Here is a 24,457-nt window from a genome sequence, read left to right on the forward strand (position 1 = left end):
GTACTCATGATATGGACACAGAGTCACAATTTTGTTCTGTACTGCTCTGCTAATCAGCCTCCCATCTTTCTCAAGGGGATGACACACTTCCTACAAAAGTAGGAATACCCCTCTTGAGGGTAGCCACATCTGTCGTCCACTGGGATGAGCTCGACGGCGGCTTGCAGTCCGATTTGGATTCAGTTTGCCGGCATCGGCTCTACTAATTAGTCCGTCAATTTAAAGTAAAAACGCGCACGGATCGTTCGCAGCAAAACCAAATAAACATACATATATTATAGGACCAGCTGTTTTCAAAAATCATCTGTAAATCTTTGGTCCAGACATTGGCAAACATCAAACCAAGGCTGCCATGGTCTATGAGACATCTTATGGCACGGGCCAGAAGCCCTTCAGCCCGGACCTCGATCGTGGAAAATGGGAAAAGCCCACCGATTTCCTATTCGCCTGCTTTGGACTCGCCCTGAAGCTAGACATCTTTGTGGCCTCGTATTGGTTCTTCTTCGATATGGGAAGTGAGTAATGGGAATATTGAACTGCACTTTTAGCTAGGAATAGAATCAGAGCACTACGTATTATACATATGGTAGATAGAAGCTCCTAATCTTTTTAGGGGCGTTCCATTACCTGACCTACAGAACTCGCATATAACTGAAATGATTCATCGGATCGGTTTTCGTTGCATATTGCAACTGAGAGACGACACGATCTTGAGTTGCCATGAGAGATCGATTGAAAGACAACAGACAAACTTTTCTCAAGATTAAATAATTTCTTTCCAGTTTGCGGCATGCTTCCCTACTACATATACATGGTCATCTATTTGGTCCCGATTCTGGTGATACATTCCTTCATGGGACAGTTTTCCAGCAGCGGCTTCATATCAGCATTTCGTGTGTCGCCGTTTTTCAAGGGTAAGCTACGGAAGAACTGCTTTTACTTTGGAGGATCTTTAATCTTTACCCTATGTTTTGTTATGTTTTCAGGCATGGGGTATGTCAGCACCTTCTTAACTATCTCAATGCTCATCTACTATGGAATCTTTGCGGCTGTACCGCTTTTGTTCATCATCAACTCCGTTCATCCCACGCTGCCATGGAGTTGTGAGGGAATGAAGTCCTGGCACAATGAATCCAGTGACCAATTGACCGTAAGAACAGAGCTTCCAAAGTTTCAGCTAACTATAATTAACCATTTTCCTTTTTTAGATTTGCAATTTTTCAAAAACCGAGGAGGACTTACTCTATCTAAACGACAACGGAACAGTCGACTATTACACAAAGATACTCCATGTACCATCGGTTCTCTATTTCCAGTGAGGCACTAACAGCATTTCCATATCCCTCATTTATGTCTTATGCTCATCTGTTTTTGTAGAAAACACTTTGACACCCTTGATGAGTCTAGGTTTCCCGATCTGAGTCGGGAGTACGAGCTATCCTGGCACTTTGTGGGCTTCTTTATCCTGGTCTGGGCCATCATTGGCTTCATCTTTTACAAGTTCTCGGAGACTGCAAAGTTCGGAAAGTTGCTGCGGTTCATGGTCTTGATTACACTGGGTCTTTTGGGAGTCTGCTTTGTGCGGTTCCTCTTCCTGCCCGGATCCATCAATGGACTTTTGAATTACTTGACGCCGCGCCGCGAGGACTTGATAATGGGAAGCGGCTCCACCTTTATTATGGTGCTGCAGGCCTTCGGCGCTGGCTGGGGAAGTGTGATGGCCCTCTCCAGCTTCAATGGCTTCAAAACGAACATCATGTCCTACAGTTGGATCATTTCCTTTGGCCAGATCTTCATTTATATATTTTTCGGATTGGTCACCTTTATGCTCGAACATTACTACGAAGGTGGGTAAAGTGTTGAATTGAATTGGGCCTGTTTAAGATGCAAAAACCCTTCCTATGGTCCAGAAATGAAAACCGAAAACTTTGACACACATGTTATAAACCATTGGCTGTTGTTCCTGTCGAGTGCCAGTGCTTTGGCATCCTTGGAGTGGCCCAACATGTGGACCGTGATATACTACTCGATGCTACTGCTGGCTGCCCTCATTGTGATGGTAGGTGGAAAACCCTTCTGAGAGCTCTCGTTCTCATTCTCATTCTCATTTGCAGATCACTCAAATATTCACGGTACTCACAAGTGTGTTTGACGAGTTCGAGGGGCTACGAAAGTACAAACAGGAAGTGACCTTTGGCCTGATTGGGGGCCTGGCCCTCTGCTCGTTTTTTTTTTGCACAAATGTGAGTAGAGCTTTGTATGATTCGTATTCTGAATTTCTGTAAGTCCTTCCCCGCAGCATGGCATCGTGTACTTCTCTGCTTTGGCTCTGGATGCCATCTGGTCGCATAGCATTCTTCATTTGCTGCTGCTGTTGGTGGTTCTGTGGATCTATGGACGGGAACGCTTTCAGCGGGACATTGAGTTCATGTTGGGCCAGCCTTTTGCCTCGTGGAAGATTTTCATTCTCCGCTTCATAGCTCCCCTTATACTGATAGTGTCGCTGGTTTGTTTTTAATTTTTGACGGGAAATACTTGTCCTTATACTGTCTTTACCCTCTGTATTTCGTAGTTGATGGGCATAGCCGTGGCCATAATGGAGCACTCTTATTCCTCGATCATTGTTTTGGTGATCAGTGTGTTTCTGGTGGTGATACCATTGCTGGTGATACCCGGCTATGGGCTGTACAACATGTACCAGAGCACAGGCAGCTGTTGGGAGCGGTTTAGGCGAACATGCCGCCCAACCGATTGGTATCCTGTGGAGATGGAGCATCGACAGCAGTACGAGGAGGCTGTGGGCAACACCGATGTGACCCATCAACTGTTCGAGGTCACCGACGAGGTCAACTAATGCGTGCTGTAAATACAAATCAGTCTTTATTGACAATCACTTAGTTTTGTATTGTAAAAGTTAAAGATGTTTGGCATTAGGATTGGGGATTATTTCATCCCCTCCGCGTCTGTGTCAGACATGAAGGCCGGCATTCTACGCTGACGACGGAAGGCCTCGTACTTTTCTCGATCTTCCGGATCGGCAGGGGTCCAGTCCAGGGGCTTCAATCGCTTCTTGAGGCTGTCGCACATTGTCTCTCGCTTGCGGATCATGATGTACAGGACGTACAGCGGTATCCACATGACGGAAGACACGAAACTTGCCCATCCAATAATGATGGCCCATTGGGGGAAGACTTTACCATGGTAACTGATGGTCCGTATGAAGATGATGCTCGTGAAAAAAATGAACTGCAAGGAGCTCAGAAAAAGGTTGAAGAAGATATCCGAGGGTCGCTGGATTCTACTTACGACTAGAACTATAGGAGTGACCCACTTCCAGAGGATCTTCCAAATGATCGAGGGGCGCTTTCCCATCATGAACTCCACATCCAGCATAAAGTTGTCTATGCCGTAGATGAAGGAAACCATGATGATCTCCACGAGACAGATGGCTATCACGGATATGGCCGAGGAGTACCAGTCGAACAGTTGCAGGATATACATGCCGCCCTGGGAAAAAGTAGGGGGACCTTTAGGATCCATGCGAATGATGTCCGACGTCTACTTACATGCGTGGTCATTATAATCGCGCAAAGGAAGAAAACAGTGCAGCACACAAGCGTGAGCTTCCACTTGTGATTCCTGAACCAGCTTATTTCGTCCAGCACTGAGGAGGTGATGGCTTCCAGTTGTACAAACTGCGGATGGAATGAAGGAGCTAGTATCAGAAAATACCCAATAGCATGTGGAGTCACAGAGGATAACGATAACCTACCACACTGTCGATACCCAGGAGGAAGAGCATGACGAAGAACATGATGGCCCACAGCTGTGGCACCGGAAGCTTTGCTATGGCCTCTGGATAGGTGACAAACGCCAGTCCAGGACCAGAGGTGGCCACCGTAGCCACGGGGATGCCCGACTTCACTGACAAGAAACCCAAAACGGAGAACACCACAAAACCGGCAAAGATGCTGGTGAACACATTGACGGTGACAATTAGAATGGAGTCGAACTTCGCGTCGTTCCGGAAATCGCTGAAGCTGGCCATGTTGACGATGCCACCCCATCCGGGGCCGAGGCCGAAGAACATTTGTATGGCCGCATCAGCCCAGACTTTTAGATCAAGGAGGCGGTCCCATTCGGGGTACATGTAGAACTTGATGCCAGTCCAGGCACCTGGCAGGGTGATGCCCCGTACGAACAGAATGAAAAGCAGTACATAGGGAAAGGGTGCCGTAAAGTAGACAACTTTGCCCACCTACACCAGAAAACACTTTAGCCGTGAGCAACACTTGGTGAGCCTTTCGGTGTACGATTCTTACCGATTGAATCCCTCGAGACACGCATAAATAGATGACAATCCATGATAGAAAGAGGCTAAGGGTCTGCTCCCACACAATGCCGCCAAGATCGTCGATGCCACTTGAAAGTTGAAGCACTTCGCGACTGAAAATACAGAAATGTGACAGTTTGATACAGAACAAAACTTGAACAAAGAACTTACTGAAAGAACTCGTCCGCTGATGTCACAAATTCCGACGAATTTTGTTTTTTCAGCTATAATATTGATTGTCAGAGCTGGGGGATTGAACAAATAATAGGGCCGTACTCACATCATCTATGTTAACACAGTTGTCAGTGTTCCACGAATGGTCGCAGTCCACCCAAGGAACTGTCTTGTAGAAACAGTAGGATATCATGCGAATGGGATATGATAGGATAACCGAGTAGTAGCACACACAGTACATGTTGACGACGACCTGGGCTATCCCTGTGCCCTTCAGTATCGGCGTCAAGCGGAACATTCCCGTGCAGCCCGTGCCCGAGAACTGGCCGATGAGTACCTCCATATAGAACAGCGGTATACCAGCCAGAAGAACCATTAAACAGTACGGCACCAGGAAGGCACCTGGAAAAAGAAGAAAATTAAGCCACAAAAAAGATATCCTTCGAGCCGGATTTGAACCAGCGACCTATGGATTTCAACATATCGCGAATCATTAACTGGTGGTGCAAGAGTAGGCGCTGTCTGGGTGCCGTGGTATTGTTAGGCCCAGAGTCCTGCCGCTGCTCGTCGCACATCACCAAGCCTCGGAAACTCTACAGTCCACCGCTCTACCAACTGAGCTATCGAAGGCGTCCCCCACAGACCGGCAAAGAAGCCATCAAAAGCGACGAAGCTTTTGTCCAGCTTTCACTCAAAAGCTAAATGAAATGGGGCTAAAAATAGCCCCAGCCCCAGCCCCAGCCAGAGCCCCAGCCCTGACCCCACTGCACTGCACTCCCACTTGGACAGCGCTATTTTCTGCTAGTGAAATGAGCTTCAAAGAGAGAACGTGGCGACTAGGTGGGGCACTGAGTGGGGTGAGTGGGCGAGTGATGAGACTTACCGCCGCCGCTGCGGTAACAGAGATATGGAAAGCGCCACACATTGCCAATGCCGATGGCATAGCCGATGAGCGAGAGTATGAACTCGGTCTTGGACTTCCACTTGCCGCGATTCGTGTCGCGTTCGATGCGCTTTGACTTCCTCGGTGGTGGCGAGGTGGTATTCGACATTCAGTGTTAAATTTTCTGCTTGTTTATGTTTATGTTGAATTGATCATTCTGATTTTGAAGTAAACCACTCGGATATGTGAGAGATTTATACTTGAGAACAAGCCCATCAAGAATTTGTTTCTCTGCTTAATTTGTTTAATTATTTTGTTATGCTCATAACTTTATGTATCTGATTGTCACATCGTGTCTGATATAAAGTTATCTGTAATTGAGGTACGAAAAATAAAAAAAAAATAAAAAGCAGCTAAGCAAAAGGAGACTCTGTGGGTGATAAATAGAAAGGAAATATTAAGAGCAATAGTAGACTATTATTTGAAAAATAAAATGTATGTATCTAAAGAACTAGGAACAAAATTAACTAACGAAGTAATACAAATGTTACCTAATGAAAATATTAATGATTACTTTGAGCCTACAAACGGACGTTCTGAGCTATATATTAGTTTCATGAATAAATATTCAAGGCTGAGCCAAGACGATAAAAATATATTTAATATATTATAATTATAAATAAATATAAATATAATATAAATTATAATTTTTATAACATATAATATATATAAAATAACATATGAATATTGTCCAGGGGCACGAAAAAATAGGATAAACATTTTTCCAAGCAAAGATAAGATCAGATTTCTGTCCTCACTAATCGTAACTTTTGTTTAAGGCCTACAACAAAACTATCACACTATCAACTATCACTATCACTTATGGACTTTAAACTATGGACCATAAACGATAATTTTTTCGATAACTTGAACTGTGAATTCTATGACTTTTATAAAATATGTAATGCGTTGAGCTTTAATATTAAGAAAGGTTGTTTTTTGTTTTGTTTTAAATATATACATACATATATATCGTGCTGGACCGTGCGTGCGTGCCGATCTTGGTCCTGCCGTTCCCTTCCCGGCATCCATTTTACACATACATATAATATCATACAAAGATTTTTTATCCGCTTCACATATGTTACATTTCCTTTTCGAACAATACCAAAACCTATTAGAAATGCTGGAAAAAGAATAGGAAATACCCTTCTGTGCCAGTTTCAGCATATAAAGAATACATATGGGGTCGTAAACGCTTCCTTCTGGACGTTACACACATTCATTTTCACCACAAATCTAATAAACCCCTATACTCATTTTGAGTATCGGGTATAAAAAGCACATCTCAGAACTCACTGATACTCGTACTGTGCTAGGGTTTTAGTAAATGTTATAACACTTTATTGGCAACATTTTAGCATCATTAGATGTACTTAGCTCGGGTTTAGTTCACGGCTTAGATTAGTCTAACTTAGGCACTATGTGAGTGGGTTTTTGTTAAAGCTTCGATTTCCTTGTGGTTTCCACCCGCAGTGGACAAAACCTCTACCAGATCAGGGCCCCTAAAAGAGTCACCACTACCATGGGGAGAGCCTTGAGGCCTTGACCGGAACTATGACCCGCAATGGCCGTGAAGTCATCTGGTCCTCGGGAGGCACGTTTCTCTGCCTTCTCGCAGAGGTTGCCACAGTTGGCATGTTCGCAGATATCGCAGATATTAGACTTGGGAGCCCGATAGAACTGCCTGGCACGTCGCGCTAAAATGTAAGAAGTGACCCCATGAGATCTATGGGAAAACGAGGAAGTTATGGGCTCTCTTACCGCTGTCATAGTAGTCATACATGACGACGGCCACCGGGCGATGCTTCGTCACCTTGACCGTCTTGTAGGCATGCAGCGTGGGGCAGACCTCTCGTCTGTCCAGATAGTCAAAGTAGATGACGACCTTGGTGTCTCGGTTCTGGGTCTCCACCTTCTTGATCCGCTCACTCGACTCCAGCGTCGGCAGAGTGTCGGTGTCGACGACAAAGCCACTGGGTAGCTGTACCTCCATCACGGCCATGTTGGATCTCTGCTCCGGCTCACCCACCACGGAAACGAAGCTGGCACAGGCCGAAAGGTGCAAGTAGTCGGCATGGGAGTTGCGATTCACCGTGGGATCCAGTACAAAACGCGGCCAGGCACTGGTCACATTGGTGTTGTATCTGTAGCTAACTTGGGCCAAAGCCATGCCCCGACCAGTGGCGGATATACTCAGGTTCTTCAGGTTGCTGGGAAGCTAATTTGGAAAAGGATATGGATACTTTAGCAGATACTTTAGGTCGGGAGTCTATGTCTCCTACCTCAACAGTTTGCAGTGCCAGCGAGTTCTCAGCATTCACGTTGAGTATGGTTTCGGCTCCTTCGCCGTAGTGAAAGCCAATCTGCAGATTGTTTCCCTGGCTGGAGAAGCGTTCCGCGAAAAGGAGCAGTGCCTGCAGTCCCACTACTGTGTCCTGGGAGGCGACAAACCCACCCTGAGCGTTGCGCTGATCCATCAGCCAGTTGAGCACGGGCAAGGCATCGCCCACCAGGTTGTTCTCCAGCAAAGCCAGCGCCGCATAGGCAGAGATCTCAATGTTGACAGTCCGTGTGGCATTGTACCAGGGAGATTGCTGCTCACCAGCCGGCGCTGTCTTGTTCCACCATTTGCGACCATCTAAGGGAAGTATTTACATTTACATTTTGTCCGGTCGGAAAGTTATGAATTATCTACTTACCCCCATTGATGGCCATCGAGTCGAGTCGCTGGAGGAAGGCTGCCTTGGCATTGTGATTGGCACGGGAGAGCACGTAGGTGCCCAGAGCCATGGCATGCAGATTGCTGGAGCCATCGAGACCCCTGGTGATGAAGTCTAGGGCCTTGTTGATGTTGTTCCGGTACTCGGGATAGGAATCCTAGTGTAGGAGGGGGCTTGGTAAATTAGGGTTAACTTTTCAAAGGAGGATTCCACTTACCACACTTTCCATCAATGCGAGGGTCACAAAAGCCGTGAGACTGATGCCATCGTCGCCGAACTGCTCGAATATATCGCCATGCTCTTCGAAACCACCATTTCCTGACTGGACACTCGCCAGGTACACGAGGGCGCTCTGCAGGACATGGCTATCTACCTGGATGAAGGGAGCCGCCTGGCGCAGGGATCGCGCCACATAGGCCGTCAGCCAAGTGGAGCTCCGCTTGGCATCCAGGCCGAAGGCACTGAAGGCACCATTCCCATGGCGATAGTACAGCAGTCGCTGGTAACCAAGGGCCAGATTATTGGTGGCTCGCAGCTCCATCTCGGGAGTGAGCTGACGAAGGCGCTAAAGGAAGAACATAATCTTGAGAGACCTGGGAATAGGAGTAATCACTGGACTTACCCCCAAGTAACGCAGAACCATAAGATTGGGCACAAAGTGCACCATGGTCTGCTCGCCGCAGCCCGTGGGCAGGAGGATGAGGCTCTCCAGATTGCCCAAAACGCTGCCGATCAGATCGCCCACAGCGGACACCTCGATGCTGGTCGACTCTGGAATGGCATTTCGGGGCACCACGATGCTGACGTTCTTCCTGTTCGGCGCATTCGAGTTCAGTTCGAAGAGGAAGCCCCGGTTTACACGCTCTGTGGCACCGGGATGTTCCACCAGAAGCGTTTGCTCTACTGTGTCGCCTGCTTGGGTAGAGGCAGCCATGGCTTTCACCTGAAGGGCGCCAACACGTTTGGGGGTGACAATGAAGGAGATGGAACGGGCGGACTTTGCGGGCACCTGGAGAGATCGGCGGCTGTACAGTTCCACTTCTGCAAAACAATAGAACATTTTTAGATGATTGGCAGGATGATAGGATGGATGGGATTGGAGGATGCTCACTTGGCTTGCTGGTGGCCTTCGGATCCAGCTGCGGGAAGTCAAAGTCCAGGGCTGTGTTGTAGAAGGTGACATCGACACTCAGGTCACTTTCCCTGTTGTTATGCACCACAAATGGAATGGCAATGAGTTCATCTGAAAGAAGAAAACACGTTCAAGTAAACCATATGGCGGATTTCTATAGAGCTTCACCTCTTTTTATGGAGTAGGGCAGATCTGTAGAAATGTAGAACTCCTTGTAGGCCTCCAGTTTTCCATTTGGCGAGGATAGACCCAAGCCATTGACCGGATCCAGAGCAAAGGCTGAGACGGCCCAGGAGGTCATGTCGCTGGGAATGCGTCGATGGATGGTGTTACGTCCATCACTGCTCGCCGAGATGTTAAGGAAGAGCCAGGTGTCGGCCGGATCACGCATCACATGCACCCGGGGATTGTGCCAATACGGTTTCGGGGTGTAGGAGAAGGCATACCGTCCTTTACCGGGTGGCAAAGTGTTCACCTCGATCTTATGCGCCGGCCCAATGTCTGTCTTTCGCACAGTCGTCAACTTATCCTCCTCTGGGCCAGTGGAGGCCTCCCGGCCTATGGCTGGCGTGCTCTCTGCCTCCTTTTCGATGAAGTAATCCGTGTTGGACATGGTTATCACACCAGATTCCTTGCCGGGTGAGCCCACGGGGGTATTGACATCACTCAGTTCGTATGCCCTCAGGGCATCCATGAGCCGTTGGTGGGTTAGGTCATTGCCAGTCCCCAAAGCGGCGGCGTTTTGATCTACCAGCATTAGGCCCACATAGGAGTACGGCTTCGTGCTGATGCCAATATCAATGTCCTGCCCGGGAGGTGCTCTGATGGGAGCCTCTATTTGCACCTTAAAGTGGGAATTAACTGGTAACCTCATTCGAGTGAAAAGTACTTTGTAATACTTACAGCATTGAGTAGATTCTCCTCGAATTGGATGACTTGTTCGTCATAGACAAACTCTCCATTGACGACCATGTAGACGAGCATTTTGGCACGCGGCATCATGGCAAACGAGGCCAGGAATTTGATAGTGTGGAAGGTGCTGTCGGGTACCTGAAGGAACAAACTCTTATTGGTTTATATATTCGGAAGGATTACTCAATCAGACGTACGTCTACGGTGCGTGAGAGGATGATGTCTCCACGCCCAACCAGTTGATACATAAAGTACTTCATAGGCTCATTGGAACGCACCACCACGGATATCTCCTGATTGACTGTGGGTCTAAAGGGTACAAAATCATAAGAGACATTAGAGGAACCTTTGGGTCTTGTATTCAATGCTTACTTATCGTTCAACACCTTGGCTGTGATGTAGTTCTTGCTATGTAAATGCTTACGTGGTACCTTGCCCACCTCGCTTATCACACCCAAATAATCGACAATAATCGAATGGAATTCATCGCTATCGCCCACAGGTACCGTGAACTTCATCTTGACTTCCCCGCGAGCATCCAGGCTGTAAGTAGAGCGATTGTACATCTCACTGCTGCCATAGACATTCGTCAAATATGCGTTGATCTCTGGCTTAAAGTCCCTCAAAGGACTGCCATCGTTGCGGGCAATGCGAGCCTTCGAATCGAAGAAACATTATAATTCTTTTAACTATTTAAATATAACTTTCAGGAAATACTTACAGTGGCTTCAAAGGGCACTCCGGGTATGTAGTAGCTGGGAATCTTCACTGTCTCCACGCGGTAGTGGTTCAAATGCAAAGTGAGAACTGTCGAATAGTTCTGCACTGAGCCCGTGGACTTCTCCTCCACTAGAGCATCCAAGAGATACTGCCGCTCATAGTCCTGCTTCAGATGGAGCTCCTGCTCAATGTCAAACTCAAAATAGGCAGTGCCATCGATGGGCACCACCTTGCGGGTGATCAGATCATTGACGAATGGCTGCAGAGACCCAAAGAAGGTGGGATAAATGGAGAGGGTGGCCTCACCCACAATCGGTTGGCCAAAGGCATAGCTGCAGGATAAAAATTCAAGAATAATCCTTTCTTTTTGTGCTGATCAAACGACTTACTGCGCTTTTACTGTGGCTGCTATCTTTCCATCCTTATAAATGGCATCCCTGGGCGTCTCGATGTCTACCACGAACTTGGGCAATATATGATCGAGTATCTCAAAGGTCTGGGCGTGCATCTGCTCTGCCACTTCCACGACAATGGACCACGTCCCAAAGCGCGGATAGTCGGAAAGGCGAAGCTCATTCGAGTAGATGGCATTGGTTAGGCGTACATCCTTGTAGCTTCTTATGATGTTATTCCCCGAGTCCTTGATATCGACATGGACACGTCCATAGCCACGAGCGGGCTTTAGATTCGCATCGAGCACGAGCACTCGACAATGAACCAGGTCTCCGGGCTTATAGATGCTCTTGTCCGTCTGCACCAGAACTGTGTGTTGTCGGGATTCAAAGTGCAGCTGCGTTTCGTTGGTGAATTGCACGCCGCCCAGACCCTCCGATGTAAGGCGATATCGGTCGGGCTTGAGATCGGGAATCTACCAAAAATAAAGACAAAGACCAAGACTAAGAAAGGAGTACAACATTAATGGAAAACTCACCTCAAAGTGCAGCAACTGTGTGGAGTAAGGCCGCAGCTCGACTGTTTTGAAGTCCGTGTAGGTGCTGCCAAGTATTCCCACCTTGAAGCGCGCGGGTTCCGGTGCCTTATGCAGGCTTACAGCCACATGAAACTGAGAGTTGGGTCGCACTGTATTCGGGGCAATGATGGAGTACAGACTGTAACGGAAGACAGTGGAGATTTTAAGTGAATTGTTTTTTGTAAGCGAATTACACCTATGCTATCTGAATCTGAATCGGAATCTGAATCTTCTCTTCGCGTCGCTATTCATTCACGCGCTTAACGGAAGACAATACCCCGAAACGGAACCCAAACCCGAACCGAATCGTACCTCTGTTACAGGGGTAATGTACTCTGCCTCCACCACAACCCCCACCTCCTCTGGGGTCAGAGCATCAGACTCTTTGCGGCAGCAGACTCTTTGCGGCATCTGTCGGAAATGCTTGGAGTCGGGGGCTGTGGCAGAGTGGCTCGAGCTATAACTATTTTTTTGTGGTTTTTCTTTCAACTCTTCCTCGCTTGGGGAATTTATATCATCAGCAAAACCAAAACTAAGCCATCAATAGACATTTGAATATGGTTTCCATGCCCATATTGTTATGTTAAGTGTGTTTCTCAAGATTCCCTTTCCGAAGAGCATCCAAGGGGCGGCTCTGTCTGATCACTGTTTGGTTTTCAATTTGAAAATCTCCACTCATTACTTGCTGGGGTTTTATTTTTTTTGGTGTTGTCTTACTTTGTTGCTTTCGTAGCAAGCTTCGGGGGCTATTCATTTAGTTGGTAGCAAGATTGCGAAATTTATGGACTGCCTCCTAACTGTGCCACACCGTCCGTCCTTCTGTCCGTCTGTCCGTGCGTCCGTCCGGTCTGCTCTTTGGCGTAATTCACAGTTTCAACTTGTTCTAATTCCAATTGGTTTCTTGTGGCACCGCCTAACCTGTTCCCACAAAAATTTTCTTTTGTGTTTATGTCACGTTTGTTAGCCCAAAAAGTAAAAACAGGTTCGCTTAGGCAGTAAAACGGTCTTAGTAAGAGCAGGTAAATGGCAAAAAAAAACAATTTCGCTTTTGCTTAAATTGGCCGCAAAAGTTGCAGCCTGAAATTTCAGTTGCAGTTGCAGTTCCACCACAGTGTTCCACCTGATTGGTTTTTGCTATGGACTACGATGATCACCTACATGAAATCGACTGAAATCAAGCCTTGAATGAGTGTCCGCCCCATATAAGGGGCAAAGCAGACATATCGAACGGGTAACAAAACAGATCATGGACCCCTGACAACGATCAGGAGAGTGCCAGAAGTAGCCGCCTCCAGTCTTTCACTCGGCCATCAATCAGAATTACTCTGTAGATGAACATAGATACTCGTGCTCGTATGAGTATTGCCCCGGACTGGTCAGTCATTCAGTGTTCAAGGTGACTGCCATCGGAAATAAGTACAGACATAAGTGGCAATCCGCGTTTATGTGTCACCTTAGCAGCAGCAGAACTTGTAGCAGCAGCAAGAGCATCAGGGTGACTCAAGACGGAGAGCTTTTTGCTCCTGTTTTGCTGGCTCTCGGCCACATTGCATCACCCTAACAAAATTGGAAGCTGGAATCTGTGTGTAGGCGACAGCATCACCTCCAAAAAAACTGCGTTGGCCTCAGGTTGTTTCATATTTTAACTGCCATAATATAAACCCCATGGTTAATTCCCTGATTACATGTTGTTAATAATACATCTTCTTCCCTCACAGATGATGATGAAGTAGATGGTTTCGCACGCTTGTTTCTTAAGTCTTTCATTTTCGTGGATTGTCGGGGATTAAACTGGGAGTGTGGAGAGTCGAGTGCAGAGTGATGTCATATCTTCTCATATCTCATTTTCATACGGTTTGTCACCCTGTTTGTCAGGTCTCTGGGCCTGACATAGTGTGGGATACTAACCCCTGAGCAGCTGTTTGAGTGAGTAAACAAGCTGTGACGACGACGATCAGCACTGGCGACAGCAGCATGTTGCCCATTTCCTTGCCTCTAAGCCGCATTTTGTGGGGTTGTATTTCCCGATATTGTGTGTTTGAATTGTATTAGCAAATTAAGTGTAAACACGTTTGCTCGATTGCCGCCGAATTGTGTATTGGCATCACATACTATACGGAGTCCGACTTTATCGTTTCGGTATTCCACTCTCCGTGTGGGTAGAGTGTTCCAGCTATCTCGGTCTCTGTCTCTCCGGCGATTGCAGCAGCACCAGAAGAGCACCAGAGATTGCCAAAGACGAGTCGCGCGTTTTTGGAGCGACTTTGGTTCGTTCGTTTTTTTTTTGTTTTTTGTCTCGCGTTTTTTCTTTCACTTTCGTTTCGGAGCGCGCCCGTTCACCTGTTGCCCGCTTGAAAGCTCGCTGCCAACTGATTTTTAGTCAGGCCAGCGGGGCCGCGATTTGCTTTGCACTAAAGCTGGAACCCACAGAGTGGGCGCTTCAGCTTTTGTCCAGCTTGAAAGTTTGTGTCAGAGAGGGTTGTTGTCCCGACTAAGCGACGATAAAAGCTCTACAAGTCTTATTATTATTTTAAGAATCTTGAACTGTTTTTAAATCTTTGATAAAAAAAATAACAGATTAAGGAGAAGTAGTTCTACTAGTACTTATATTATTAATTTCATGCTGTATTGTTCACCAAAGTTATCTCTCTTGGAAGCGCCATAGCTTTTTGATTAATAGTTTCATAAAATCAACGCTTAAATTTTGTCGGGGTATTTCCCTCTTAATTAATTGCGTAAGAAAAATACCCAAATCATATTCAATATTTACATAATATTTAGCACAAAAGGGCGTCTTTAGAGCGTTTTGAATGCACGATGCGGTTAATGCTCTCACCAGAACATCTGGATTTCTGAAAAAGAAATATAAAAGAAAAGAGAAGTGAAAGAAAAGCGGAATATAGGTCTGACATGCGACTGCATTGCTAAATAAATTCGTTTTATTTAATTTTGATTTTTACGTTTAATGGCATAATTAATATTAAATACATAGCGCGGGCTTAACCCGTAAAATCTTATCGGAACGCTTCTAAGAACTGATAACACAGGTCAAACATCTCGCTGATCACCCTCACATCTCACACTGCCTTTGGTTCAATTAAAACAAATAAACACAGAGATTTATCATCAGTGACGTAGAGATCATATACCTACTGATCGTGCGGATCTATTGGAGCGCGACAAAATTCCCCGCAACAAACAAAATAGAGAGACGCGACGCCCCAACGAATGGGAGAGAGATCGGATCGGGAGCCGATGTCCGATCACATGGAAATCGTATTTAAGCCCCGTCTCGTTTCAAGCGGAGCTCATTTTGGATCGTGCCGGCCACTGTGTTCGTTTCTTGAGGTCAGTTCTTGATTGTTCGCGTGTGAATGAGAAAGAGAGAGAGCAAAAAAAAAAAACATTGTCATAAACCTTCGCGTGAAATAAGACAACATATATACAATATTATGTGCCAGAAATAATCAAAATTCTTTTACAGCTTGTGTCGTGACCCGTTGCCAAAATGTTGAGGATATGTCTCAGTGTTTTTCTGTTGCAATTCGCATTGTTAATCAATGCCACCGGGTGAGTTCTGTTATACAGAGTCATATACATACATACATATACATATGTACATATGTATGTATATGGTCCAATCGATCGCTTATCAGTTAAAGTAAGGAAGGTTACTGTCAGGTGCAATATGAATCAATAAACTGATATTCAAATAATAGACTATGTCAATAAAGTTGTGTATGCACCCAGCGCCTGGCCACGTCTACTATCCAGATTATGTTCAAGTGTCACTCTTTTGGTTCCCTTCAAACCGGTTAAAAAAGCCTTGCAGTCTGGAGTAGATGTCTTTCTTCTTTGGGGAGAGGTGCTCGTTCCACTGATTATCGGAACACGCGTCTGCCTAGAGGGGAAGCACAGCGGGACATTCAATGGGGAAAAACAGAGAACCTTTTTGTTTGTAACATACAAATTTTGTGAGTGTGGGATCCGCTTAATTGCGGAGTGGTCGTCGGGTGTCATAAAAGTTTAATATTCATATACCCTGCACCCCATCGTGATCTTGGGAGTATGTTTTTGATTACGTGAGACAGGGACAGTACAGAAACTACTATATAAAGCCAATGATCTCTATTTCTAGAGGTAAATCCGAGTGAGGACTATAAAAACATCATATTTCATGTCCGCCAGTCTATAAGAGGTAGCGCACAGCTTGTTACACTCAAGAACACCATTATATTATTTGTTTTGCATTATCAGATTCAAACAGAATCAATCATAGAGAATAGAGAATCAGAATTCAGTCATTAATTAGCGATTTATACATGGAATTGCAATTAAGAAATGGGAATCGTAATCCGCGACTGATAGTTCATTGCCAACAATCAGTTTTGTTTAATTAAACAAATCTTTTGTGTACATATATTGCAGCCTCTATTCGGTTGTGGGGCCTGGCACCATCCGCTCCAACTTCAGGTACAATGTGGCCGTGTCCGTGCACAAGGCGGACGGCCCCAGCCAGATGAGAATCAGCCTCAATGGACCCTCCTACAACGAGACAAAGGAGATTGAGGTAGAGCCCATGTCCACCCAGAATGTGGAGTTCGATGTGCCGAAGCTGGCCAGCGGGGACTACAATCTGACAGCTGTCGGAGTGACGGGCATCGTCTTCCAGAACTCCACCAAGCTGAACCATGCCGACGATAAGCTCCCGACCTTCATTCAGACCGATAAGGCCACCTACAAGCCCGCCGATCTTGTGCAGTTCCGAGTACTATTCGTCGACGAGTACACTAGACCGGCCAAGATCGACAAGCCCATCACGATAGCCATCACTGATGGGGCCCAGAACCGCATTAAGCAGCTGTCGGACATCAAGCTGACGAAGGGCGTGTACTCCGGGGAGCTGCAGCTGTCCGAGCAGCCAGTGCTGGGCACCTGGAAGATCGCCGTGAGTGTGGACGGCGATGGCACGGAGACCAAGACATTCGAGGTGGACAAGTATGTGCTGCCCAAGTTCGAGGTGATCGTGGAGTCGCCCAAGGACTTGGCCGTGCAGGATAAGGTGGTGAAGGCCACGATCAGGGCCAAGTACACCTACGGCAAGCCGGTCAAGGGCAAGGCCACCGTCTCGATCGAACCAAATTTTGCACACTATCTGAACCATGATATTGGCAAACAGGAAAAGACGATCGATATCGATGGCAAGGGACACGTGGAGTTCAGCATCGAAGGCAACCAATACCGTGGCGGCTACTCTCCCCCTCTGAAAATCCTGGCCATCGTCACCGAGGAGCTGACGGGCAACAAGCAGAATGCTACAACGATTGTCAATCTTCACAGCCAACGCTACAAGATCGAGGGTGTGGATAATCCTCCCTCATATCAGCCGGGCAAGACCTTTGTCTTTCAGGTTGTGGTCAAGAATGTGGATGGTTCGCCGGTCAGGGATTCCACGAAGAAGGTCAAACTGAGCTTCATGAACGGCAATCGATTTTCGGCAGGAACTCGGCAGGAGTTCAACTTTGAGGGACCTCTAAACGAACATGGCATGGCCTCCTTCAACGTCACTCTGCCCGAAATGAAAATGAGTTATGTGAGCATAAATGCCGAGTTCGGGGACTCCTCATCCTACGTGGGGAGCATCTCAAAGTTCCATCCTGCCTTAGAAACCGACGAACCACTCAAGATTGAAGTGAAGACCAAGACGTAAGTACTGCGGAACACTTTCACCGTAATATGATTGGCTAACTTTTGCTTTTCTTCAGGCCAAAACTAGGCGAGACTGTTTCCTTTGAAGTCAAGTCGAATGCCGATATACCCTACTTTGTGTACACGATTGTCGCCAGGGGAAACATCGTGGACACCGACTATGTGGATGTACCAAAGGGCCGCAAGACTCACACGGTCAAGTTCGTGCCCAGCTTTGCGATGGTACCCCAGGCCACGATCTTCGTGCACTACATCTTCGACAACGAGCTGCGATTTGAAGAGAAACGAATCACCTTCGAGATGGATTTCACCAACTCGGTGGGTCCTCAAGCGTTTGTCTTTAAAGCGGCATGTACTAACCAGAACTATTTAATAGATTGAAATATCTGCGCCGGCGGATGCAAAGCCTAGCGAAGAGATTAAGCTGCGTGTGAAGACGGATGCCGATTCTTTTGTGGGCCTTCTCGGAGTGGACCAGAGTGTGTTGCTGCTGAAGTCCGGTAACGATCTGAACCGTGATGAGATCTTCAACAGCCTCAGCAAATACCAAACGACGACCCCCTATCGTCGCGGCTTTGGCCGATATCCTGGAGAGACCTCAGGATTGGTGACCCTGACCAATGCCAACTATCCCTACAATACGGGTAAGATTGGGTTCGAATATATGTATATTCTGTAGACCACTTTGAGGGATTGTTAAATATTGCAAAGAGTTTGTTTGGTCGCATTGGAAAAAGGAGAACTTAAGCCGCATTTCCATCAGATTTCCCCGACTATGTTAACGATGAGCCGCAAGTGGAAGCAAATTTTCAAGCCATACCTATTAGTGTTGGCAGTCCACCATTGGGATTTGGTAATGCCATTTACAATCGCGAGCCAGTGATTAACGGCGACCCAGAAATGCCAATACGTCAGAACTTTGCCGAGGTCTGGATATATGACGAAAGCCGGAGGTGGGTGCCGCCCTCGAACGATACACACGATAATGCACCTTAGCGCACAGCTCTCTATGCTTCCTAATCACAAATCTATGGCTTTCTAAGGCTAAGGCTTTCTCGACGCCATGCACCAATACTAATACTTAAAACTTGCTTGTGCGAACATGCGATTTTTCGTAGATACTCGTATAAAAGAGTTTCCAGAGAATTCGGAAAGGTACTACAAGTAATCGTGAATGAAAAATCGAATACCCCCCACCCAAATTTTAGCTGTTCAGTATGCTGATGCTGGTTTGTATGTGACGGACAACTTTGAGTACGAAGAAGCAGAAGTAGACGACGATATTGATACCGTTGATTCGCACTCGCCGTCTGAAACGAAGACAGACATCGTACGCACAAACTTTGCCGAGATATGGATATGGCATTCGCAATCCACCGGCCACGGGAGGTGGGTCTACGGTTATCTAAGTAGTGCATGAACCCCCCTCCGAATGCACACCAGTCATCTCTATCCAAAAAAGTAGATTAAAATCTAACTCCACCTTGAAAAAACTAGTTCAACTTTAGGCTTTAACCATATACTAATGATATACATATATATATATCCCGATGCAGATGATCTTATAGTACCTTTCTTCGTACTAAATTCGCCAATGCCGGTTGCATTTTCGATTGCGGGGGCACCTGGAATACCCGGCCCTCCAGGTCCTGCTTCAGCCTCAGGCGCAGTCCTTCCACAGATTCGGAAAGAGTTTCCGGAGAATTGGATATTTTACAATGCCGAAAAGTAACCATAATTGAATGAATACTCTTCCCCGTTGTGCTTTTTGTGTGTGTTTGGGTATCAGTAGGATTAACTCTCTCTCCACGCTTTGAATGCCCTAGCTTCTACCTACTAAAATCAACCGTCAGTTGCAAGAGTCTTCCTTTAACATACTATATCGATGGAACTGCTGTCTCCGCCCTTCATTTGGTTTTTACATCAAACTTCTATGCCTATTAGGAAGACGGTGGTTCTCAAGACCACTGCAGCGTTTTCCAGCAGTAGGAAATGGTATTATGAATCAAAATCTCCTACCAATGAGGCCATCTGTATTTTTGACCACCACAACGCCAACAGCACCCACAGCCCCAGTGCCCCATATTCGAAAGGAGTTTCCGGAAAACTGGATATTTTACAATGCTGAAAAGTATGACCCTTTAGGCCAAGTTTTTGTGTGTAGAAGGTGTGCTTTATGTGCTTGACTAACAACAATAGTTTTAAGCTATGGCTACACAAATGCAAAACCATATCTCACCATTATCTATTGTGCTAGATCTGATGGGACAGCCTCGAGCATTTTTTTTTGCTTAAGCTCCTCAGGGGATGCTTTCTTACAATTAATCAATATCTTATTAGGTTATCCTAGGTGGTTTTCCTCAGGAGACTATTTCTTAGGGTCTGGAGGAATTGAAGCACGTACTTGGTATGCGATGCCCCAATCCCGCGCCTTTGGCCCAGGCCTTGCGGCTGCTTCGGCATCAGAACCACAATATTACGAAGAATTGGCACCATCGGCACGAACACCAGCCCCACCACCAGCCCCACGTAAAGAGTTTCCGGACACGTGGATATTCCTAAATAGTTCCGAGTAAATTCTATTCACTTAATGGCATGACTTTGGGGGACTCACAAGACATTCCCTCATCAGCCCATAAAAAATGGCATTCAAATTTATATTTCAAGAACCAAATGAATCCAAGTGCAAGCCCATATCTCATCAATACCTAGGTGCTAGGTCTGATAGAACGCCCTCCAAATTGGTTATAGGTTGAGGCTCCTCAACGGATGCCTCCACAAAATTAATCAACATCTAATTCCCAGATCTCAGACAGTGGTCTGATGACGTGGTTTATCACTCACTAGCTGAAGAACCCGAGCACCGCCGCAGTTATGAACACATTATTGTGGCTCATGCTGAATATTATGCACCACCAGCACTTCCACTGATACGTAAAGAGTTTCCAGATACTTGGATATTCTTAAATAGTCCCGAGTAAATTCTGTTCACTTAATGCCATGTACTGTTAACTGTGGGGTGACTCATAAGACATTCCCTCACCAGCCCATAATAATTGGCATTCAAAGGAATATTTCAAAAACCAAATGACCAGTCGGCATACCTAAGAAAGTTCCGTGAAACTAAGAAAAGCATTCCACCGAAGAGTAACGTAACTTAAGTTCCTTTCCACTAGCATTTTCCCAGCTCTTTCCCCCTGCATGTTGTCATTGTTTTAGAGGTGGAAGGATATATGTATATATAAGTGTCAACTAAATCGTCAGTTCATTTAATCCATTACGTGGATCGTCCGTTACTGTATATGTGGTGTATCATGCTTTGTTAATGAGGTGGAAATTAATCGTATAATCTTCAATAGTACGGATGCCGATGGCTTTACTTTGGCGAAGAAAATCCCGGATACCATTACGTCATGGGTTGTCACGGGCTTCTCGCTGAACCCCAGCTCGGGCATCGCCCTGACCAAGAACCCCAGCAAAATCCGAGTATTCCAGCCATTCTTTGTGTCCACCAATTTGCCGTATTCCGTGAAAAGGGGTAAGTGTTCAAATCCCTAAGCCAAAATCAACTTCAACTCATCCCCGTCTCGTGGGTTCACTGAAGGCGAAGTGATAGCTATACCCGTGATCATATTCAACTACTTGGACAAGGCCCTCGATGCCGAGGTCACCATGGACAACACGGATAAGGAGTACGAGTTCACAGAGGCCACAAACGAGGTGGAGGAGAAGGCCAGCGACGAGGAGCGCCGAGTTAAACGCGTCACGATACCCGCAAACAGCGGCAAGAGCGTCTCGTTTATGATTCGCCCCAAGACTGTGGGCTCCACCACCCTGAAGATTACCGCCACATCGCCCCTAGCCGGCGACACAATTCACCAGAAGTTGAAGGTGGAGCCCGAGGGTGTCACTCAGTTCGTGAATCGAGCGGTTTTCATCAACCTGAAGGAACAGCCCGAGATGTCGGAGACCCTAGAAGTCCAGATACCCACGGAGGCGGTGCGCGACTCGGAGTTTATCGAGTTCTCGGTGATGGGCGACCTGCTAGGTCCCACACTCCAGAATCTCGACAATCTGGTGCGAATGCCGTACGGCTGCGGGGAGCAGAACATGGTGAACTTTGTGCCCAACATCCTGGTGCTGAAGTACTTGGAGGTGACCAACCGCAAGATGCCCAGCATTGAGGCCAAGGCAAGGAAGTTCCTGGAGATCGGCTACCAGCGGGAGCTGACCTACAAGCACGACGATGGCTCCTACAGTGCTTTCGGCAAGTCCGATCCGTCGGGCAGCACTTGGCTCACCGCCTACGTGATGCGATCCTTCCACCAGGCGGGCAAGTACACCGATGTGGATCCCAAGGTGGTGACCGCTGGCCTCGACTTCCTCTTGTCCAAGCAGAAGGAGAACGGAGAGTTCCCTGAGGTGGGAAAGCTCTTCGATAATGCCAATCAGAATGAGTTGGCTCTCACTTCATTCGTCCTGCTGGCCTTCTTCGAGAACCAAGTAAGTACTGATTGGTCTTTGGAAATGAAATCTGACTTTAACTTTTGGCCATCTTTGCAGGAGCTCATTCCCAAGTACCAGAGTGCCATTGACAAGGGTGTGCAGTATGTGGCCGAGGAGGTGGACAAGACCGAGGATCAATATGCTCTGGCCATTGCCGCTGTGGCCCTGCAGCTGGCCAAGCATCCGCAGGCCGAGAAGGTGCTGGCCAAGCTGGAGGGTGAGGCCAAGCAGGAGAACGACCGCAAGTGGTGGTCCAAGGCAACGGAAACCAGCGGCGAGCAGTCCAGTCGCCTCACCATCTGGCGTCCCCGCAGCAACGATGTGGAGATCACCTCCTACGTGCTGCTGGCTCTGCTCGAGAAGAATCCCGCGGAGACGACGTTGCCCATCGTCAAGTGGCTGATTGGGCAGCGCAACAGCAACGGAGGCTTTGCCTCGACCCAGGACACGGTCATCGGCCTGCAGGCACTGACCAAATTCGCCTCCAAGACAGGCTCCGGCACTGGCACAATGGACGTTGAGTTTGTTCCCTCGAACGGCACCAAGTCCACCATCAAGGTGGAACCCGAAAACTCCCTGGTGCTGCAGACCCACGTACTGCCAAAGACCACGCGTAAGGTCGATTTCACGGCCAAGGGCACGGGGTCGGCGATGGTTCAGCTCTCGTATCGCTACAATCTGGCCGAGAAGGACAAGAAGCCCAGCTTCAAGGTTACGCCCACGGTGAAGGAGACCACCTCCAGCCAGCTGCTGGTGGTGGACATTTGCGCCGAGTACATTCCGCTCGAGGATGGCGACAAGGAAAAGGACTCCAATATGGCTGTCATGGAGATCGTTCTGCCCTCCGGCTTTGTGGGGGATGCCGATAGTCTGAGCAAAATCCAGGCCGTAGACCGGGTGAAGCGGGTGGAAACCAAGAACTCCGACTCCACGGTCATTGTGTACTTTGACAGCTTGACACCCGGCGATGTGAAGTGTCTGCCCGTGGAGGCAACCAAAGCACATGCTGTGGCCAAACAGAAGCCCGCCGCCGTTTCCCTCTACGACTATTACGACACGGAACGCCGTGCCACCGAGTACTACCAGGTGAAGTCCTCCCTCTGCGATATCTGCGAGGGCAGCGACTGTGGCACTGGTTGCAAGAAAGAGTGAAGGAGTGAAGAAGAGTGAAGCTTGCAAAATAAATAAATAATCTAATCAGGTCTATGAAAAAATACTAGGTCTCTTTTATTTCCTTGCCTTCTTTGCATCTATGAGTCTAGGGAATAGCAATGTTTAGAATAGATTCATAGTGGGATTGTTCGATAAACTTACTTTTGAACATCGGGCACCAACAGCTGCACATTGAACGACTCCTTAGTTACCGTGTTGTTAAATTCCTGTAGCACCCTTGGATGTACCATTATGTCCACCTCGTTTTTGCCTATGCGCCACAAATTGTACTAGATGAAAGGATGAAAAACAACATTATTAGTAAATGAATGCCCCTCGAACAGCAACAGGTAATCTCTCACCATCTCGGGATCAGACAGCAGAAATTCGATCACTTCAAAGTGACTTTTAGTGTGGATTCCCACCCGAAACACCTTATAATTTGCATAGGAAACCCTTCCCGACGGCTTGGTGGTTGGAGGTTCCACTGTTACTGAGACTGGAGCTGGGACTGGGAGGCCCGTGGCTTGGACAACACCAAAACAGAGCAATGCAATCACGAACAGCATTCTGAGAGAACTGGCACTAAGTGGGGCTCAAAAGAATGCTTTATAAATATAGGAATATTTCCTCAACAGATGGCAGCTGTTGCTTTGTCCCTTGATTAATAGGTGCCTCGGTTCGTTTAGCTGGAAAAAGTGTTTCAGCATATGAATTCCGGGGTGCCGTTCATCGGATACTCATAGTATCAAATGTAGTTTCAGGGCTGCGGGAAAGTACAAACCATCGGAAGAGAGTATCGGTGATACAGCAATGATAGACTAAAAGTAGCTATCAGCAAAGACTATAAAATACCGAGATATTCCATCAGAATTCTTCACGGTAAGGTGTAGTGGTATCTCTTGGGCTATCCATCGTCCTGACAGCGGCCCCGGCTTCATCTGGTCGCCAATGCTGCTGATTCGGTCCACAAAATCCAACAACAAAACACACAGCAAAATACCCTCGCCCTAACCAATGTTTCAAAACGGAATGCCAAATAATACAATAGCAAACTCTGTATCTTCTAGACCTTCCAATTTAATTGAGAAATACCAATGCATATTGCCAGTAAGCTCTTGAATTTCTGTATCTTTACAACCCAATTGAGACTAAGGAAAACCGAGCGATAAAGCTGGCTGGC

The 24,457-nt window shown here is 47.0% G+C and overlaps 5 protein-coding genes and 1 long non-coding RNA gene across 12 annotated transcripts; 2 read left to right on the top strand and 4 right to left on the bottom strand.

The window, feature by feature from the left end:
* Positions 1–181: 181 nt before the first annotated feature.
* Positions 182–2,893, top strand: LOC108163242 (sodium- and chloride-dependent neutral and basic amino acid transporter B(0+)-like). Its single transcript, XM_017298405.2, has 9 exons — positions 182–515; positions 783–914; positions 987–1,150; positions 1,209–1,315; positions 1,378–1,847; positions 1,911–2,059; positions 2,115–2,243; positions 2,300–2,506; positions 2,573–2,893. Exons 1-9 carry the CDS (start codon positions 353–355, stop codon positions 2,852–2,854), a joined length of 1,803 nt encoding a protein of 600 aa, XP_017153894.1. The 5' UTR covers positions 182–352; the 3' UTR covers positions 2,855–2,893.
* On the bottom strand, positions 308–783 carry LOC117189067. The gene is made up of 2 exons (XR_004473133.1): positions 628–783; positions 308–548 (listed from the first exon to the last, which is right to left on the bottom strand). It is a non-coding gene; the product is annotated as an uncharacterized LOC117189067 (long non-coding RNA).
* LOC108163241 (sodium- and chloride-dependent glycine transporter 1) lies at positions 2,860–5,705 on the bottom strand. Its single transcript, XM_017298404.2, has 8 exons — positions 5,391–5,705; positions 4,614–4,909; positions 4,505–4,557; positions 4,323–4,446; positions 3,773–4,258; positions 3,567–3,695; positions 3,307–3,507; positions 2,860–3,246 (listed from the first exon to the last, which is right to left on the bottom strand). Exons 1-8 carry the CDS (start codon positions 5,557–5,559, stop codon positions 2,944–2,946), a joined length of 1,761 nt encoding a protein of 586 aa, XP_017153893.1. The 5' UTR covers positions 5,560–5,705; the 3' UTR covers positions 2,860–2,943.
* A 1,061-nt stretch (positions 5,706–6,766) lies between these two features.
* LOC108162229 (CD109 antigen) lies at positions 6,767–14,055 on the bottom strand. Its single transcript, XM_017296850.2, has 15 exons — positions 13,816–14,055; positions 11,869–12,046; positions 11,327–11,805; positions 10,939–11,269; positions 10,590–10,873; positions 10,415–10,526; positions 10,209–10,355; positions 9,474–10,149; positions 9,285–9,416; positions 8,796–9,214; positions 8,391–8,738; positions 8,153–8,330; positions 7,736–8,091; positions 7,215–7,671; positions 6,767–7,150 (listed from the first exon to the last, which is right to left on the bottom strand). Exons 1-15 carry the CDS (start codon positions 13,911–13,913, stop codon positions 6,939–6,941), a joined length of 4,407 nt encoding a protein of 1,468 aa, XP_017152339.1. The 5' UTR covers positions 13,914–14,055; the 3' UTR covers positions 6,767–6,938.
* A 128-nt stretch (positions 14,056–14,183) lies between these two features.
* On the bottom strand, positions 14,184–23,964 carry LOC108162236. 2 transcript variants are annotated; one of them, XM_033394186.1, is made up of 3 exons: positions 23,637–23,964; positions 23,437–23,564; positions 14,184–14,759 (listed from the first exon to the last, which is right to left on the bottom strand). In XM_033394186.1, exons 1-3 carry the CDS (start codon positions 23,841–23,843, stop codon positions 14,549–14,551), a joined length of 546 nt encoding a protein of 181 aa, XP_033250077.1. In that variant the 5' UTR covers positions 23,844–23,964; the 3' UTR covers positions 14,184–14,548. The 2 variants fall into 2 exon arrangements, with proteins under 2 accessions (XP_033250077.1, XP_017152361.1); XM_017296872.2 differs by lacking the exon at positions 14,184–14,759 and adding an exon at positions 23,320–23,380 and having other exon boundaries at positions 23,637–23,888.
* Positions 15,155–23,338, top strand: LOC108162230 (CD109 antigen). 6 transcript variants are annotated; one of them, XM_017296852.2, is made up of 9 exons: positions 15,155–15,255; positions 15,392–15,477; positions 16,336–17,613; positions 17,673–17,934; positions 17,993–18,260; positions 18,380–18,569; positions 20,976–21,154; positions 21,221–22,119; positions 22,180–23,338. In XM_017296852.2, exons 2-9 carry the CDS (start codon positions 15,416–15,418, stop codon positions 23,272–23,274), a joined length of 4,233 nt encoding a protein of 1,410 aa, XP_017152341.1. In that variant the 5' UTR covers positions 15,155–15,255; positions 15,392–15,415; the 3' UTR covers positions 23,275–23,338. The 6 variants fall into 6 exon arrangements, with proteins under 6 accessions (XP_017152341.1, XP_017152343.1, XP_017152344.1 ...); XM_017296854.2 differs by lacking the exon at positions 18,380–18,569 and adding an exon at positions 18,825–19,005; XM_017296855.2 differs by lacking the exon at positions 18,380–18,569 and adding an exon at positions 19,173–19,344.
* Positions 23,965–24,457: the final 493 nt, after the last annotated feature.

Source organism: Drosophila miranda, chromosome 4, assembly GCF_003369915.1.
Source record: "Drosophila miranda strain MSH22 chromosome 4, D.miranda_PacBio2.1, whole genome shotgun sequence".
Lineage (NCBI taxonomy): Eukaryota > Metazoa > Arthropoda > Insecta > Diptera > Drosophilidae > Drosophila > Drosophila miranda.